The 14,196-nt window shown below is 51.5% G+C and overlaps 1 protein-coding gene across 6 annotated transcripts in view; it reads left to right on the forward strand.

Moving 5' to 3' along the window:
* The first annotated feature begins 2,914 nt into the window (after positions 1-2,914).
* IQSEC1 (IQ motif and Sec7 domain ArfGEF 1) overlaps positions 2,915-14,196 on the forward strand; it is a 351,634-nt gene continuing 340,352 nt past the window's right edge. For 3 of the 6 annotated variants that reach the window (XM_040593152.1, XM_040593155.1, XM_040593156.1), the window contains exon 1: positions 2,917-3,553. In XM_040593152.1, the coding sequence (XP_040449086.1) occupies positions 3,288-3,553 (266 nt within the window). In that variant the 5' untranslated portion in view covers positions 2,917-3,287. Of the gene's footprint in view, positions 3,554-14,196 lie in introns of all 6 variants that reach the window. The other 3 variants (XM_040593160.1, XM_040593161.1, XM_040593153.1) reach the window with 3 other exon arrangements.

A 14,196-nucleotide genomic window follows, 5' to 3' on the forward strand; every position in this document is an offset into this window, starting at 1 on the left:
ATTAGCCACACCAAATCACTTTTGAGATAGTAACATTTTATGCTTAGTTTTTATGCAGTCCAACAAACTCACATCTGACCAAACATCCCAGTCAGACAGGCATGTAGCAAGTACAAGAGCCAGGTTTTTAGAATTGGACCGGCACATGTGCCCAATCTCTGTGGGGCATCTAACGGCATATGGAGTCCCACAAGCAGCAGAGACATCTCCCTGAATCCCGATCAGAATTTGGATCGGACATGGGAACAAACGCCCTTACACTCACAAATGGTACTCTGCAGGGTATTCATTTGCCAGAAAGTATAAAGACCTGAGACAGCCTAAAATTAAGGCCATCCTGAAGTTCTTCCACAGTGTGATGGGATATTTATGTATTGCTAGCAATGAATTAGTAAGAGGATCCTACTTACCGAATGCGCAACATTTCCTTTCATATTTAAGACCCCCTTGGCACCTTCCTAGGCAAGAATTAACCATGTGCTGCTTAGCTTATAAAAATGGACAGTCTGAGGTAAGACGTTAGCAAGTAACACAAATGCTATTTTGGCAATTTTCATATTTAAAAAGGTTAGGCTTGATGTCACTTCATTTTCTAACTGAGCAAATCTGAACAAGCTGGATCTGCTTTTACAATCTGTGTCTTACACAGAGAGACTGAATATATTATTGATTCCATGAATATGCTTTTCTTCTAAGTTTACCTCTTGTTAATTTACAGAGCATGCTGAAGCACACAGGCCTTTTGAGGCTCAGAGGAACAATCCCTCAGACACAGAGCACCCCCTCCCATTTCTAAACGCCGAGTGCCAGCGACATGCCAAGCACACCGGGAACATGGCCCTGGTAGCCAGGTGCCAACCCAAGGGCTTTTCTGAGGGTTTACTAAAATTTTCCAGTCTAATTTATGGTTTCCTGGGAAGAGTGTTTCCAGTAGGTTTGCTTTTCTCCATGTCCTCTATGGGACAGCACAAGCAGCCGAGCTTCTGACTGGCAGGTCAAGTTCATTATCTTTTTACCGGTATCCTCTCAAAAAACCCCGACAAACCCCAAACCCTCCAAAATCAAGCAGACATGAAAGAGAAGCTAGTCCCTTCACAAGCTATTATTCCTCAGTTAGCTTATCTAACAAGACTGTAAGCCACCGAACAAGATACAGCTTTGCCATTTGGGAACCGAGGCACTTCCTTGTAATCTGTAAAAGAAGGAAGGAAAGTAATCACACTTAAAACGGCTCGTGCCTCTTTAGCAAGGCTGCACGGGTCCCACGAACTCGGGAATTTCTACCTGAAATAGCTTTCAAATGGATTCTAGTTCTACTAACCACTGCTGTTTCACTTTGGCTGTCCTCTCTGTGAAATGCTTAATAAGCTTTTATTGTCTGCTGATACATTAATGAGTTTTGAGCATCTCACTTTACATTTTATTTTGCATGTAAGAAACAAGTTCACTTGCTGTATTTGTCAATGTAACCCCTGCCAAATATTTGGGCTGCCTCAAATACTACCATGCAGGTTGCCTCAGCAAGATGTTACGATAAGCATTTCTTTCCACAAAGAGCAAACTGATCTTCAGCAAATACATTCTGAGCAAATAGTATACTGAAGAAAAAAAATATTCTAATGCAAAATACTGATGGAGTCATTGGAAGAGAAGCTCGGCCTCTTCAAAAAGCAGCTGAAGCCTTTTCTGTGAACTCACGATCCTCCCTAGGGCTGGAAATGAGTCCTTCGTGCTTCAGTCACTTCAACAGCCCTTCATTGGGGGTATGTCCACAGCAAAAGTAACAGGTTTGATGATAACTTGTTTCTACCTAAAATGAGAACGAATATGAGAATTGCCGGATGAACCTCTGCGTTTCTGGGCTTCATCCTTCCCCCACGCCCCTTCTCCCTATGTTGCCAAGCAGGCGGTAAGAGGCAGAAGAGGGGGAGAAGTCGGGACATCCACCCTGCGCTTTGGAGCTCCATCCAAGAAGCTCCAGCCCCTCACACCAAGGAGGCCACAGAGAGCCCGGAGACCCCGGGTGCCCACCTCCCTGCTTTGCTGCATCAGGCATGGCCAAGCGCCACGGCTGCTGGCACATGCCAGCGAGGGCTGGTGCCACAAGAAAGGGCTTGTGCTCCACCGGCAGCAGAAAGCGCCTCTCTGGGAAACGCGGCTAGTGGGAAACTCGCAAAGTTTAAGAGGTAGAAAAACGAGGAAAAAAAATGAAGGAGTCATCGAGAGGATGGGAGGAGAAAAGCACGCCTTCACCTTCCTATCTTCTTCCTGCACTGTCTCCCCGTTTCCCTTTCCTATTCCCGGTTTTCCCAAGCGCTCCCACCGGGCACGCCCTTGGGACGATAAGGGGACCCCCACCCCAGCAGCTTGCCCAGGCGCACCCCGGCGGGCAGCGCTCCGGCCCCGACGGCGGGGGCTGCCGAGGGGGGGCCCTGCGGCGGGCACAGCGCCAGGACCCCCCGGTGCCGCTCCGCCACTGAACACCGCGGCCCAGCAGCGGCGGGGGTCGCCCTGCACCCCCACGGGGCTGCGCGCAGCGGGGTCCCCGCACGGCTGCCCTGCCCCACCCGCGGGCCGGAGCTCCCCGGGGCCGCACACCACCCCGCTCACACACCCCCACCCCCCGCCGCCGCGGGGACGGGCTGGCGGCGCCCGCCGCGGCCGCGGAAGGGGGCCAGGGACCGCGAGGACGCCCCCCCCCCCCCCCCCAGCCGCCAGCCCCCCGGAGCGGGCAGCCGCGGCGCCTCAGCGCGCAGCCCCGGCGGCGGCAGCGCGGCGCGGCCGGGGCGGGGGAGCGGCGGGCGGGCGGCTCCGGCGCGGGAGCGGGCAGGGCCGCCGGGAGCCGCCGCAGGGCCGGGCGGGCTGCGGGGGCTGCGGGGCGGGCTGCGGGGCTCCCATGCCCGGCTGCGAGCTCGGCGGGGGCGCGGGCGCTGCCAGGCGACGGGCTGACCCGGCTGCGGCGCTGGCGGGGCGGGACAGCGCCCGTGCGGCAGCGGCGGCGGGGCTCCGGGCGGCGGCGGCTGGGCAGTCCCCGCCGGCGCTGCCCTCGCTCGGCAGCGGGGAACCGCGCGGCAGCAATGGCGGCGCGGGCCGGGAGCCGCTGCGCGCCGCTCCTGCGCTCGCCTGGGCGGCCGCGGCTCTAGGAGGGGAAGCGGCGGGCGCGCAGGGGGGCCGGTTTCCGGCGGGTTATTTATTTCTTCCCTCTCGCTTAAGTTCCCAGCGGAGCGGGCTGGCCGGCACCTGCGCCTCCCACCTGCTCGGCGAAGGGTGAGAGGTGCGGGGAGGCCATGGAGAGCCCAGCGGAGAACCCCAGCAAGGCGGCGGAGTACCTGAAGGAGCTGAACAAGATTATCGAGACGCAGCAGGAGCTGCTGGAGAAACAGAAGCGGAGGATAGACGAGCTGGAGCAGCAAGTGGCCAAGTTGTACCACGAAAATGCCTGCCTCCAGGACGAGCATCACCGGCACCTGGCCACATGCAGGCTCCAGCAGGGCGGGCCCCCCGCCTACCCGGGGGTGCTGAGCGCCATCCAGGAGAACGCGAAGCATGAAAAGTAAGTGCTGCCCGCGTCCGTGTGCCCCTTTCCCCCAGGCGGCTTCTCCTGTGGCGGGGCTTCCCTTCGTCTTTCGCCTCCTGCCTTCGGTTCCCAGAGCCGCCCCGGGTGTGAGCTGTGGGCAGCGGCGGGACTCCCCGCTCGGGAGCGAGTGCCGGTCCCCTCGGGGGGCAGCTGGCCGCTGCGGGGGGGATGCCCCCAGCCCCTGCCCCCCAGCCCGCCCGGGTGCCGGTGCCTCACCGCTTCTCCAGCAGGGATCCCGCGGAGAGCGGGCCGGGGGTGGGGGGTGCCGAGCCGCGGCAGCACGGCCGGGGCTCCCTAGGGCAGGCTTCGCCGCCCGCCGTGCTCGCGGCTTTCCCTGCGCTCCGGGACCCGGGCAGCCCTCACCGCCCAGGGTGGTGGCGGTAGGGGGATGCTCCGGGCGCGCCACCCTCCCGGCGCAGCAGCATCAGTGGGGCGCTAGGAGGAGCGGGGCGAGCTCTGCCCTTCTCCGCCGGGCCTGCACCCCGCCGTGGGAAGCCCGGGATGGAGCTGCCACCCCCCCACCCCCCACCCCCCTCGGCCGCGGGGCTGCCGAGGCCCCTCGGCGGTGCGGGGAGCCGCGCTCCCGCCGCTAACGAAAGTGACCCGGTGAGGGGTCAGTAAACATTGGCAGCTGGCCACCGCGCGGGCTGGCTCGGCCGGGTGGCAGCTCGCCCGTCTCTGGGCCGCGTCCGCTCCCAGCCCTCGCGTCTCTTCCCAGCCTCCCTAAGCTGTAATTAATCGTGCGCTTCTTTACCGCGCGCGGAAAGCCGCTTAATTGCGCGCGATCCTGAAGGAGCAGGAATTCAGGAATAGCAGTAACTACAGTCGGGGCGCTTACCCGACGTGCTGCTACTTACGGGAAAGTATTTAAGATTTAGTTTTTCTTGAGCCGAGTGGGAAGAGCGTGCATCGTACCGAGAGCCCGCTTAGCGGCTGTGGCACCGCGCAAGGGGCCGTTCGCAGCCCCGCGGTACAAACGCACACGCGGCTGCACCGGCGGTTCGTGCCGCCGCGGGGAGCCGGGCGCGCCCGGTTGCATAAGGGGCTGTGCGGGACGCTCCGCCACGCCGGGCCAGCGGGCAGCGGGGGCTCCTCGCCAGCCGGGAGGGGCGGCTGCCGGCCCAGCACCCCCGCGCAGCCGGACCGCCCGACCCGCCGAGGGGTGCGAGGGGGGAGACGCCCCGCTTCGGGCGCTGCCGTCGGGGTTCCGCTGCGGCGGGGGGCAGCGGGACAGCCCGCCCCCCCTTCCCGGCCTGGCTGCATTGCCCTTTCCGCGGTGCTGGGGGTGGCGGAGGGGGCTGCCCCGGGGGGTTGCCGGCACCGTGGGGTCCCCCCCAGGGTGGGGGCAGGAGCGGCTGCTGCCTGGTGCTGCGGCGCGCTGAGGGCGTGTTGGCTCGGGGGTCGGGCCGGGGGCTGCGCACGGGGACGGGGCGTCTGTCACTCGGGGCCCCCTTTGCCGGCCCCGGCTCCCCAGCGCCTCGCACCCGTGCGGGGGGGAAGCAGCGCTCCCTGCCCGGCTCCCTTCCTGCTGTCGGAGCGTTAACGCTTCGGGGCTTTTTGGCGATGCCGGGGTTCTCATTTCAGGCTTTTTTTTTTTTTTTTTTTAATTAACAAAGATGTCTCTATGAAAACTAAGCAAATAGCTCTTTAAACAGACTGGAGAGCATATGCTGTCATTTAACAATCAATCCCAGAAGGCGAAAGAGCTATTTCCAGAAAGTATGGGCTATTTACACAATTCCTACCCTGTGCATCTGTGTCCAGTACCCGAGGATTTTTTGTGTGGCAGTGCTGCTAGCACAAGGCGTCCGTTCGGCTATCTTGTCCCATTTGTCTCTTGCAAACGACATTACCAGAAATTGTACAAATGGCTTGCCTTGTTCGATAATATTTCCTCTGCTCCAGCCCATGACTCGTTTGCAGCGCTCTCTTTGGGCAGGCAGCTCGGGGGACTCGGAGGCTTTTAAGTCTCTTAAGTGGATTTGAGGCTGGGATCAGAATTAATCTGGGATATTTATGGCAGTGTTGTGTTGCTCTGAGGCACAGCCTGTGGGGCTTAGTGGGGAAACGGGGAGAGAGCCCGCTTGGCGAGGCTGGCCCTGGCCTGGGCCCTCTGCCCACGTACCGTCTGTGGTGAGTCAGGTTTTCAGGGCCACCTTCATCTGAGGCATGCTGCCTCCCCAGCCGTCCTGTGTCCAGCGGTGTCGTCCCCCTCCTTTTGCAGGGAGCGAGCCCCTTCTTTCCTCCAGGATACCCTGCCTTGCTGTGTGTGTGTGGGTCCCACCTGTGGGCTCCCCAGCTAGGGGGGTGGGGGGCTGTGGCTGCTGGGGCTCCTGCTGACTGGGAGCAGGGGCACCAAGCCACCCACAGGACCAGTTTACTGTCATAACAAAACATGGAGGAAGTCTCCAGCTGGGAAAATAGAAAAATACTCTTGTTTTGAACTCTTGTCCCAGTCTCACAGTTATCTTGGCTTTCTGAGAACCAGACCGTGGGTTCTGGGTGTCTGCGGCTTCGTGTTGAGAAGCTCCATCTCGGTTTCCCCAGAACTAGATGTCACATGCTCCTTGTGTATCTTTGCGTGGGGAATAAGAATCCCTTGCTGCTGGAGTTCAGTATTGGGTGTCAGTGATGCTTGTTTTGGGGATCTCCGGTGTTAGGAGGGAGGCAGCTTGTGAGGTGGCGTGTCCTGCCTGTGCCCCCTGCTCCCAGTCACAGACCTCCCTCCTCTTCCAGAGGCAGCAGAGCTGCTTCGTGCGCTGGTACCAGTGGCAGTCAGTGCTCTCCTGTACCCTCCAGCACTTCAAAGGTAAAATGACTTGAACACTTTTTAAAGGAAACTGGGCTTCTCTTAGTCAAATACATCAAGAAATCAGTACTTACAGGAAGTAATCTATAGCGCTTGTACCTTGAGACTGGAACAGTTTTTTTTTCTAAACTGCTTAAACTCCTGTCTGCAGCAGTTCAGCCTCTGTAAAGTGGATACGGATCACTGATGCTGTAGTGTCAGGACGGCTGTTACCTATTACCAGGTGGTGGTCAGCTTGTGATACAAAAGGAAGCATGGAAATCTTATACAAGATAATATGCCTATAATTGCGTCTTACACTGAATAAAAGATTTGAAAAAACCCAAACACAACAACAAAAAAACAACCACAAGTCCTCAACCTTTTCAGTTTGTCCAATGGGAAGAATATATAGCTGAAGACTGCTGAAAAAAATTGGAAAAGCTGGCACATCTGTAGAAATTATTTAGCTGGATCTCTTGTGGGTTAGGGAACTGTTAATGAGCCCTGTAGTAGACTTCTGGGAGAAAAAACCCACCCATCCAGTAAGGTAAAAATACTCTGGTTTGTGTCCTTCCAAAAACCAGACCAGAGTAGAAGGAAAGTTTCTTTTGTGTAGGTTGCCCTCTGAGGGAGGGGAGAGCAGAGGGATGGATTAGCAGGTGCAGATGTGCTCTTCAACCTGCCAGGAGGGTACACCACAAAAGGTTTGGGTGCTGCTTCACTTTTGTAGTAGTTTGCTGAGTGCAAATCAACCTTAAAATCCACAAGTTGGAATTGAGGATAATTAGTTGATTACAGGGCTTTGTTACATGTAGTGAATCAGCATGTTAAAGATAACAATAGGTATTTAACTCATTAAGTTGCAGAAGACTAATTTTTAGTAATCAATTTCATTTAACATTTGAGAAAACAGCAAGTACTTCTACAACTCAGATCCTCAGTGGGAGGAAGATGTGTTCAATTCATCCATTTTGGTAATCCACTTTTTGGTGCAGATACATAAAAAGAAACGTGCTGGAGCATCTCACATCTATGCAAGTACAGTTTTGTCTAGCTCTGAAAATTCAGCACTGGCACGTTACCAGCTTAGGGAGTGATATTTGTACTTAACCTAATCAAGTTAAAAACCATGCTGCTTTTCCACTGAGAGTGCCTGCTAAGAGTTCGAGCAGGAGGTAGGGAATAATTGTCTGCTGAGATAGAACAATCTTAGAGGGCTGTTATTTGCAACTCAGTCTAAATCCTGCACCTGGCCTGACTGATTTATTTTTAAATGAATCTAGGACTGGCTTTGTTCTCTGGGGAAAACAGTCACGACTCAGAGCTTTAAGAAGTCCTCACTGTGTTTAGAAGATACACCTCAGCTGAGACTGAGGGTAGTAGTAGTGCAGTTTAGGAAGTGGAAGTTGTTGCTCTGGTGATCTGTGCGGAGGCTTCTTTATGGGTTACATAAAATGAGATTGTGGCTTTGTGTGTCACTCTTGGCACCGAATGTCCCCTTGCGCATGGTCTTAGCAGGGACCCCAAGGTTGCACTGGTGCTACTGCAGCATGCTGCGTGTTCTGTCACTCCTGTAGCAGGCAGGGACGGTGTAATTCTGAAGTTGGGCAGAATGTGAACTGCCATCCTCAAATAACTTAAAACATTCTGTTTTCAGTCTGTAACTGGAGCAGCATGAATACTGAGCTATGAGAATAAGGATTTCACACTGAAGGGAGTGCTTTTGCTTTTGAAGCACTCATTTCAGCATCATTAGTGTGATTTGTACATCAGCAGATGAGCGAGCATCTCTTAGAACAGGCATTTGTTGTTCTGGCAGGCAGTAGGAAATCAATAGTGTGAGGATGTGTCATAAGACATGAACTTGCTAACTAAACTGAACTAAATTATTTTGGATCTCGGTTGAAATATTGACAAATTCTTGTACAAATATCTGCTAGATGTTAAGCTAAATGATAACACATAAAGACAAATTAATTTGAAAACTTATGTACTGTATTATTAATTAAAAAAAAGGGGGGGTGGGTGGGTGGGCGGGCAGCGGTGGCGCCAGAAAGCGCAGTGATAACAAAATAGTGTGCTGGTATCAAGAAAGTTCCTGGGAAATCAGAGGAGGGAGGAAAAACACGGTCCGTAAAGAAAACAGCAAAAATACATGCTATTTTGGGAGAGAAAAACCAATGCAGCAGAAAGTAACCCATTTATACACAGTGTGTTTAAAGATGGTTTAAAACCTGAAATGAAGTAAATCTGTCCCATTTAAAGCAGACCAGACGTATGGAATAAGTACTCAGTGGATTTGAAATCCTTCTGTAATGAAGCCTTTTATTCTGCTGACCCAGAACACAACTTTTGCACTTCCTAACTTTGGAGTTCTCGTGTTCTGAACTGAAGAATCAAGTACGTTTTCGTGCTAGTTAGTGCTTTGGTCTTCCTGATGAATTTACTGTCCAGGAAATTGGAATGCACTTCCAAAGATCTGCTCGTGGAAAATCTCTGGCAATGGTTATGGATCCTAGGTCCTCAGCAAGCAAATGAGAGCTGCTGTAATTGCTGTGAGTCTGAATGTCTGAAGATGCTCTTCCCTTTCCTCCAAAAAAACCCTCAGGCCAAAGCGAGCCTGTGTGTGATGCTCTGTACCATATATGCGTGTAGTTCACCAGCAGCATGCTGGTACTGTCCCTTTCTCGAGAGGTGTGTGAGGAAGACCTGAGCCTCAGTCTGCTGGTTAGTACCAGAAAACAGCTGTGGGTTCAGCGTGATGGCCTGTGAGAAACAGCGATACTCAAACTGGAGCAGCCGTGGCCGTAAGTTCTGCTGGGAAGCTAGGAGGTCTGGAGCAGTGTGCTGTTATAAGGCAGTGGCTTTGGGGTCAATCCTGAACGTTACTGTGGTCGTAAATATAGTAATTCCTGCTTGTCAAGAAGGTACGGTTTAACATTTTAAAGTTAATTAGAGGGGTGGCACTGAAGGACTACGTAGAAACGGGTTAGGGCGAGCAAGAGCAGACCTGTTCTTTGCAAATGTGCCAAGCACGGGGCTTGTGGAGAGCTCGGCTTCCTGCTGAGTGAGGGATGTGAAACTTCATCCTTACCCACCTAAATAACGGCCCTTAGGGAGAATGTGAGGTACAGACATACACAGCTCTGAACCTGACTGGCATTATTGTTGGCCTGGTTATTTGCATAGGAAGACAAATCTTCATCAGTGCTTCGGGATGGTGTCTTCTAGCAAAAAATAAAGTGCAGCTTTTTTGTAAACCTGAAGCAAAATACAGCATCCTCAAAGTAGTATCTGTAGGAACTGTTTACGCAATGGCAGGTCACAGAAGCTATGCGGAAAAACCCAAGGTATTTCAAGGTGTTTTCTTACAGCATACTGATGGGGAGTAAATTCTTAAAATTAAAATAGTAAATTATTAAATGCTTCTTGAAAGTAGCATCTTAAAAAGTTTAATTCAGTTTTTTACACCCAGTAAAACTAGGTGGCTTTTATCCATGTGCCGGTCAGTGATGCTAAACAGGAACTGCGGTGCAGGGTTTGCAGTTGCATGCCTGACCATGGCCCTGAGGTGCTGAGTTTCCTCACAGAGCGGTTGCAGAGGTGCATGGCTTTCTCTGGGACCTTCTTAAGGTATGGGGCTGGTTGGGAACAGCTGCAGTTTCCTCCGTGCTTCTGATTTTGGTACTATTTAATTTTGTGGGCCCCTGGGTGGTACAGCTGAGCAGACCTGCAAAGCGGCGCAGCACAGTGAATTTCCCCTGAGTTTATGGCTCGTTTGGGATTACAATCCCGAATTTGGGAAGAGTTGCCTATAAAGTAGGCAGCCTATACACAGATGGGTTGTTTGTTACTTAGAGCCACCTTCCGTCTGAGGGCTCCTGCCTCCTTCGTGCCGGTGGCAAGGAGGTCATCTCATGCTGTTCACCAAGGTGGTGTGTGGGAAGCTTCTTAGGTAAGTGGATTTTGCAGGCCAGAAGTACTTCCTGATATGCAGCCCACACTTGCATTACTCTAATGTGATCCTATCGTTCCTACTCAAACCCCCTCGATTCCATTAATTCCACCTTTTTTGTGGTTTGCAGCCTGCAGACACTTTTAGGCTGTTCTTGCCAGTGCTCCTGTCTTTCGTCTTCGCTCAGCGAGCCTGTGAATGAGGTTGTTGTAATTTCATTCTGCCCCTATCCTTGCTTAATTGTACTGTTCTTCTCAGCAGAATTGTTGCATTGGAAATTTGGACAATCTGAGCAGGCTTTGGTACCGTAGAACAATGTGATTTGAGGAGACAGCATGTGATGGTGCATTCTGCTGGATTTTAGGTCTTTGGTAGCTGGCCCTGCTGTGGGCTGCTTTTTTTTTTTTTCCTTCCTCTTCCTTTACTAGGGAGCTCCTCTGTAGATTCTTCATGGTAGTTCTTTGAAATGCCAGAGTTCTCAGCTGGTGTAGTTTACTGTGTTACAGTGGAAGAAGTGCCGGTTTGCGCTAGCTAGAAATCTGGACGAGAACTGTCACCCTTTTGTGGCCATTACCATGGTGTTGTGATTAAGGGCAGAAGAAGGAGTAAGGTATGTCCCTTTGGTCCCACCTGGTGACCTGTTTGCCCCTGGCAAAACTAAGCACTGACAATGATTGCGATTATACAGATGGGCAAGTCCATGTTAAAATTATCAGTCTTCTCCTAATGGGTTGTTAGAGATTTAGGTGAAAAATTGTTGCATTAAGTGTCATGCTTGAGACGCACAAGGTTTTATAAATCCTGGGTTCCTTTGGCACGATATACAAACTTGTTTGGGTTTAATGATGTTATTTGTATGATAAGTGTAAGGTAAAACTAATAATGTTGCTGCAGAGTGCCCAAAATATTTTGAAAGGGTCAACACTGTAAAGCAGACCGGCTTTCACAGCAGCATCTGAAAACATGAATCTTGCATTCTTTGAACAGCTGGGTCTGAAATGCCTTGTTGTTTCTCAAAGGCTGTGGTGCTGGCTGGGGCCCAAGCCCCCCCATCCCGAGGCAGCGGCACTCCGGTGCTGGCAGCTTCGCTCCATCTGCCGGCACATCCCTCCATGGCTCACGGTGCTGCCGGGCTCTGCGCGCGCCGTGTCGGATCTGCTTCTGAACAGCAGCGCCTGTACCGCTTCTGCCTCTCTCCAAAGCGCTAGAAAAGCTACTGTGAATGTAGCTGAAGGCTTGTCATGAGTTCAGGTTTGCTTTATTTTTCCTTCTAGTGTCTTAAAGTGCAGAGGCAAACTTTCTGCACAAATAGTACCATTTTAAAATATACACAGGAGAGAAATGACTCTGCTGTGAGGTGTCTGTGCGGACTGAGTCTTGCAGCTGTGCTAGGTAAGGAAAATACAGCTACTGAGTAGCTCTCCATACTGATGATTGAAACATAATACATGTTATTTGCATGTTACTAAGATTGCTGGTCAGACTTCCCTAACGAGCATTGGTAGAGACAACAACATACATGTAAATACATCCTTTACTGCACCATGGTAATTCAGATTTACTGTGTGGAGAGAGCACTTTATTCTGAATAACTGGGCAAATAAAGCAGAGGAAGGAGGGTGGGGAAACAATCCTGTCCTCTCTCATAATTTAAGATGCAGCTGGGAGTTGTCGTTTGTCAGTTTCTCCCATCTTTGCTAGATTTCTGCTAGCTGAAAATAACTGTGGGTGGTGTGGACCACTGGTACTTCGAAGCTTTTAATTGTTTTTTTTGGGCATTGGAGCGCGTAGCTATCAGGTAAACAGTCTGAAGTGCTGTTGATCAGCCAAGCTTGCCAACAGTAAGCACTTTTCCCAGGCTGTGGGGGCTGGTTGTGTCCATCTCTGCAAATTGATTTCTGCCCTGAGAGTTTAGCTGACATGTGGGGCGGTCAGAGGGTACCTGATAACTGTGCTGGAAGGGAGCGGCTGGGAGGGTCTTGGCCTGGAACACTTCCAAAAAACTTCAGCCTAACGAAGTCCCTTCCCTAAAGGATGTGAACCACCATCTTGTGGACATAGTTTCACAAACATGTTTTCAAGGAAGAGAAGAACTTGACCATTTATTTTTTTCAGGGGGTATGTGTCTTTGGGTTTTGTGTGGGTTGTCTTTTTTTTTTTTTTTTCCTAGCCACCTCTATCAGTTTTCTGTCCACTTGAACAACACTTTACTGTGAAGATGGCTTCTTAGTCCTGCAGCTTCATTTCTGCAACTGTGCCCCTTTGCGTTCTTTTATTTGGTTTATCTAAAATTTAGGTGTAAACTTGAGTAGCAGAAGGTCTGTGTGTGTTGAAACGAGTATTGATCAAGGTGGAATAATGACCCACTTCTTGAACTTTGTACTAATGTGCATTTGCATTAGCACCTAAAACAATTTGAGGATCATATGTGGAGTCTCTAAAATATCATATTTCCACGTTGGCAGCCTCTGGAACTTGCTGTACTATTTTTGCTGGGTGGATGGAGCTGTGTAGCACTTCTAACAGTCATCAACAAGTTCTCCTAATGCTGCCATAGTAAACAAATCCCTGTGGAATTTCCTGGCTGCCAGTGTTGAACTGGTATGCACCAAGCTGTGTATTTGAATTACTGGCAAACTAACTGAGCTGTTGTTAGTATGCTTTCTGTTTGTTGGGAGTGATGCTAAAACAACTATTTGGGCCACCCTGTGTTAACTTCTCCCACTTCTAATTTTCAAGCAGTTGAGTTCTGTAAAACGGATCCTTCATTTTGCTGTGTTCAGACCTCTGCTACCTTATAATCACATTCCAACTCCTGGGAAGATTTTAGTTTTATCCTGTACTTTTCTGTTGTGGAGTGCCTTGAGGGATCGTTGTACGGTCCGGGAGGTGTGAAAGCTGATTAATGAAGTTAATTACAGATGACACTTAGTTCTGTAGTTGCTTGATTGGTTCAGAGTAGAATTAGAGAACTGAACGGTGTCTACCACTCTTGCTTAATCGGCTGGTCACCTGAGAGGGCCAGCATGCTGCCATTTCTCAAAGGCTTCAATGACTCTTGTGTGCTCTCTAAAATTTGGGAAAACAGGAGGAGGAATCCAGCTTGGGTCTCCTACATAGTACAGAAGACTCTTTTTTTTTTTTGTTGTTGTTTTCTGTTTTTTTTAGTTCATAAGATTATTGTCTCAGTCAACTTACTGTTGAAATAGTCTTTAAAACTTGCATCAAGCAAATTTTGTGAGCTTTAAGTGAACACTCTGAGGATCCCTATGTGACAGTGCAGAGCTCGTTTGGAACTTGGCTTCTGCTACAGTGAAAATGGAGTGCCTCCAGGTTAGGGTTACCAGAGATGGCCTCTTCGAGAACCTGCTTGGTAGAGTATCATGGGGTAAAGCCCTGGAAGGAAGAGGGACCAAGAAAGCAGGTCAGTATTCAAGGATCACCTCCTCCAAGCTCAGGAGCGGTGTCCCAAGGAAGAGGAGCTCCAGGAGGCACACCAGGAGGCCTGCAGGAATGAACAAGGAGCCCCTGGACCGAGGCAAACCCAGGACAGAAGCCTACAGAGGGTGGAAGCAAGGACAGGTAGCCTGGGAGGAATACAGGGTAATTGTCTGAGCAGCCAGGGACCAGGTCAGGAAAGCTAAAGCCCCGAGAACATTACATGTGGCCAGGGACATCCAGGGCAACGGGAAAAGCTTCTGTAGGTACGTTGGTGGTAAAAGGAAGACTAGGGAAAACGAGGGCCCTCTCTGGAAGGGAATGGGAGAGCTGGTTACCTGGGACATGGAGGCGGCTGAGGTACTCGGTGACTTTTGCCTCAGCCTTCGCTGGCAGGTGCTCCAGCCACACCGCCCAGGTGGCAAAGGCAGGGAC

This window comes from Falco naumanni, chromosome 4 (assembly GCF_017639655.2).
Source record: "Falco naumanni isolate bFalNau1 chromosome 4, bFalNau1.pat, whole genome shotgun sequence".
In the NCBI taxonomy this organism is placed as follows: Eukaryota; Metazoa; Chordata; class Aves; order Falconiformes; family Falconidae; genus Falco; species Falco naumanni.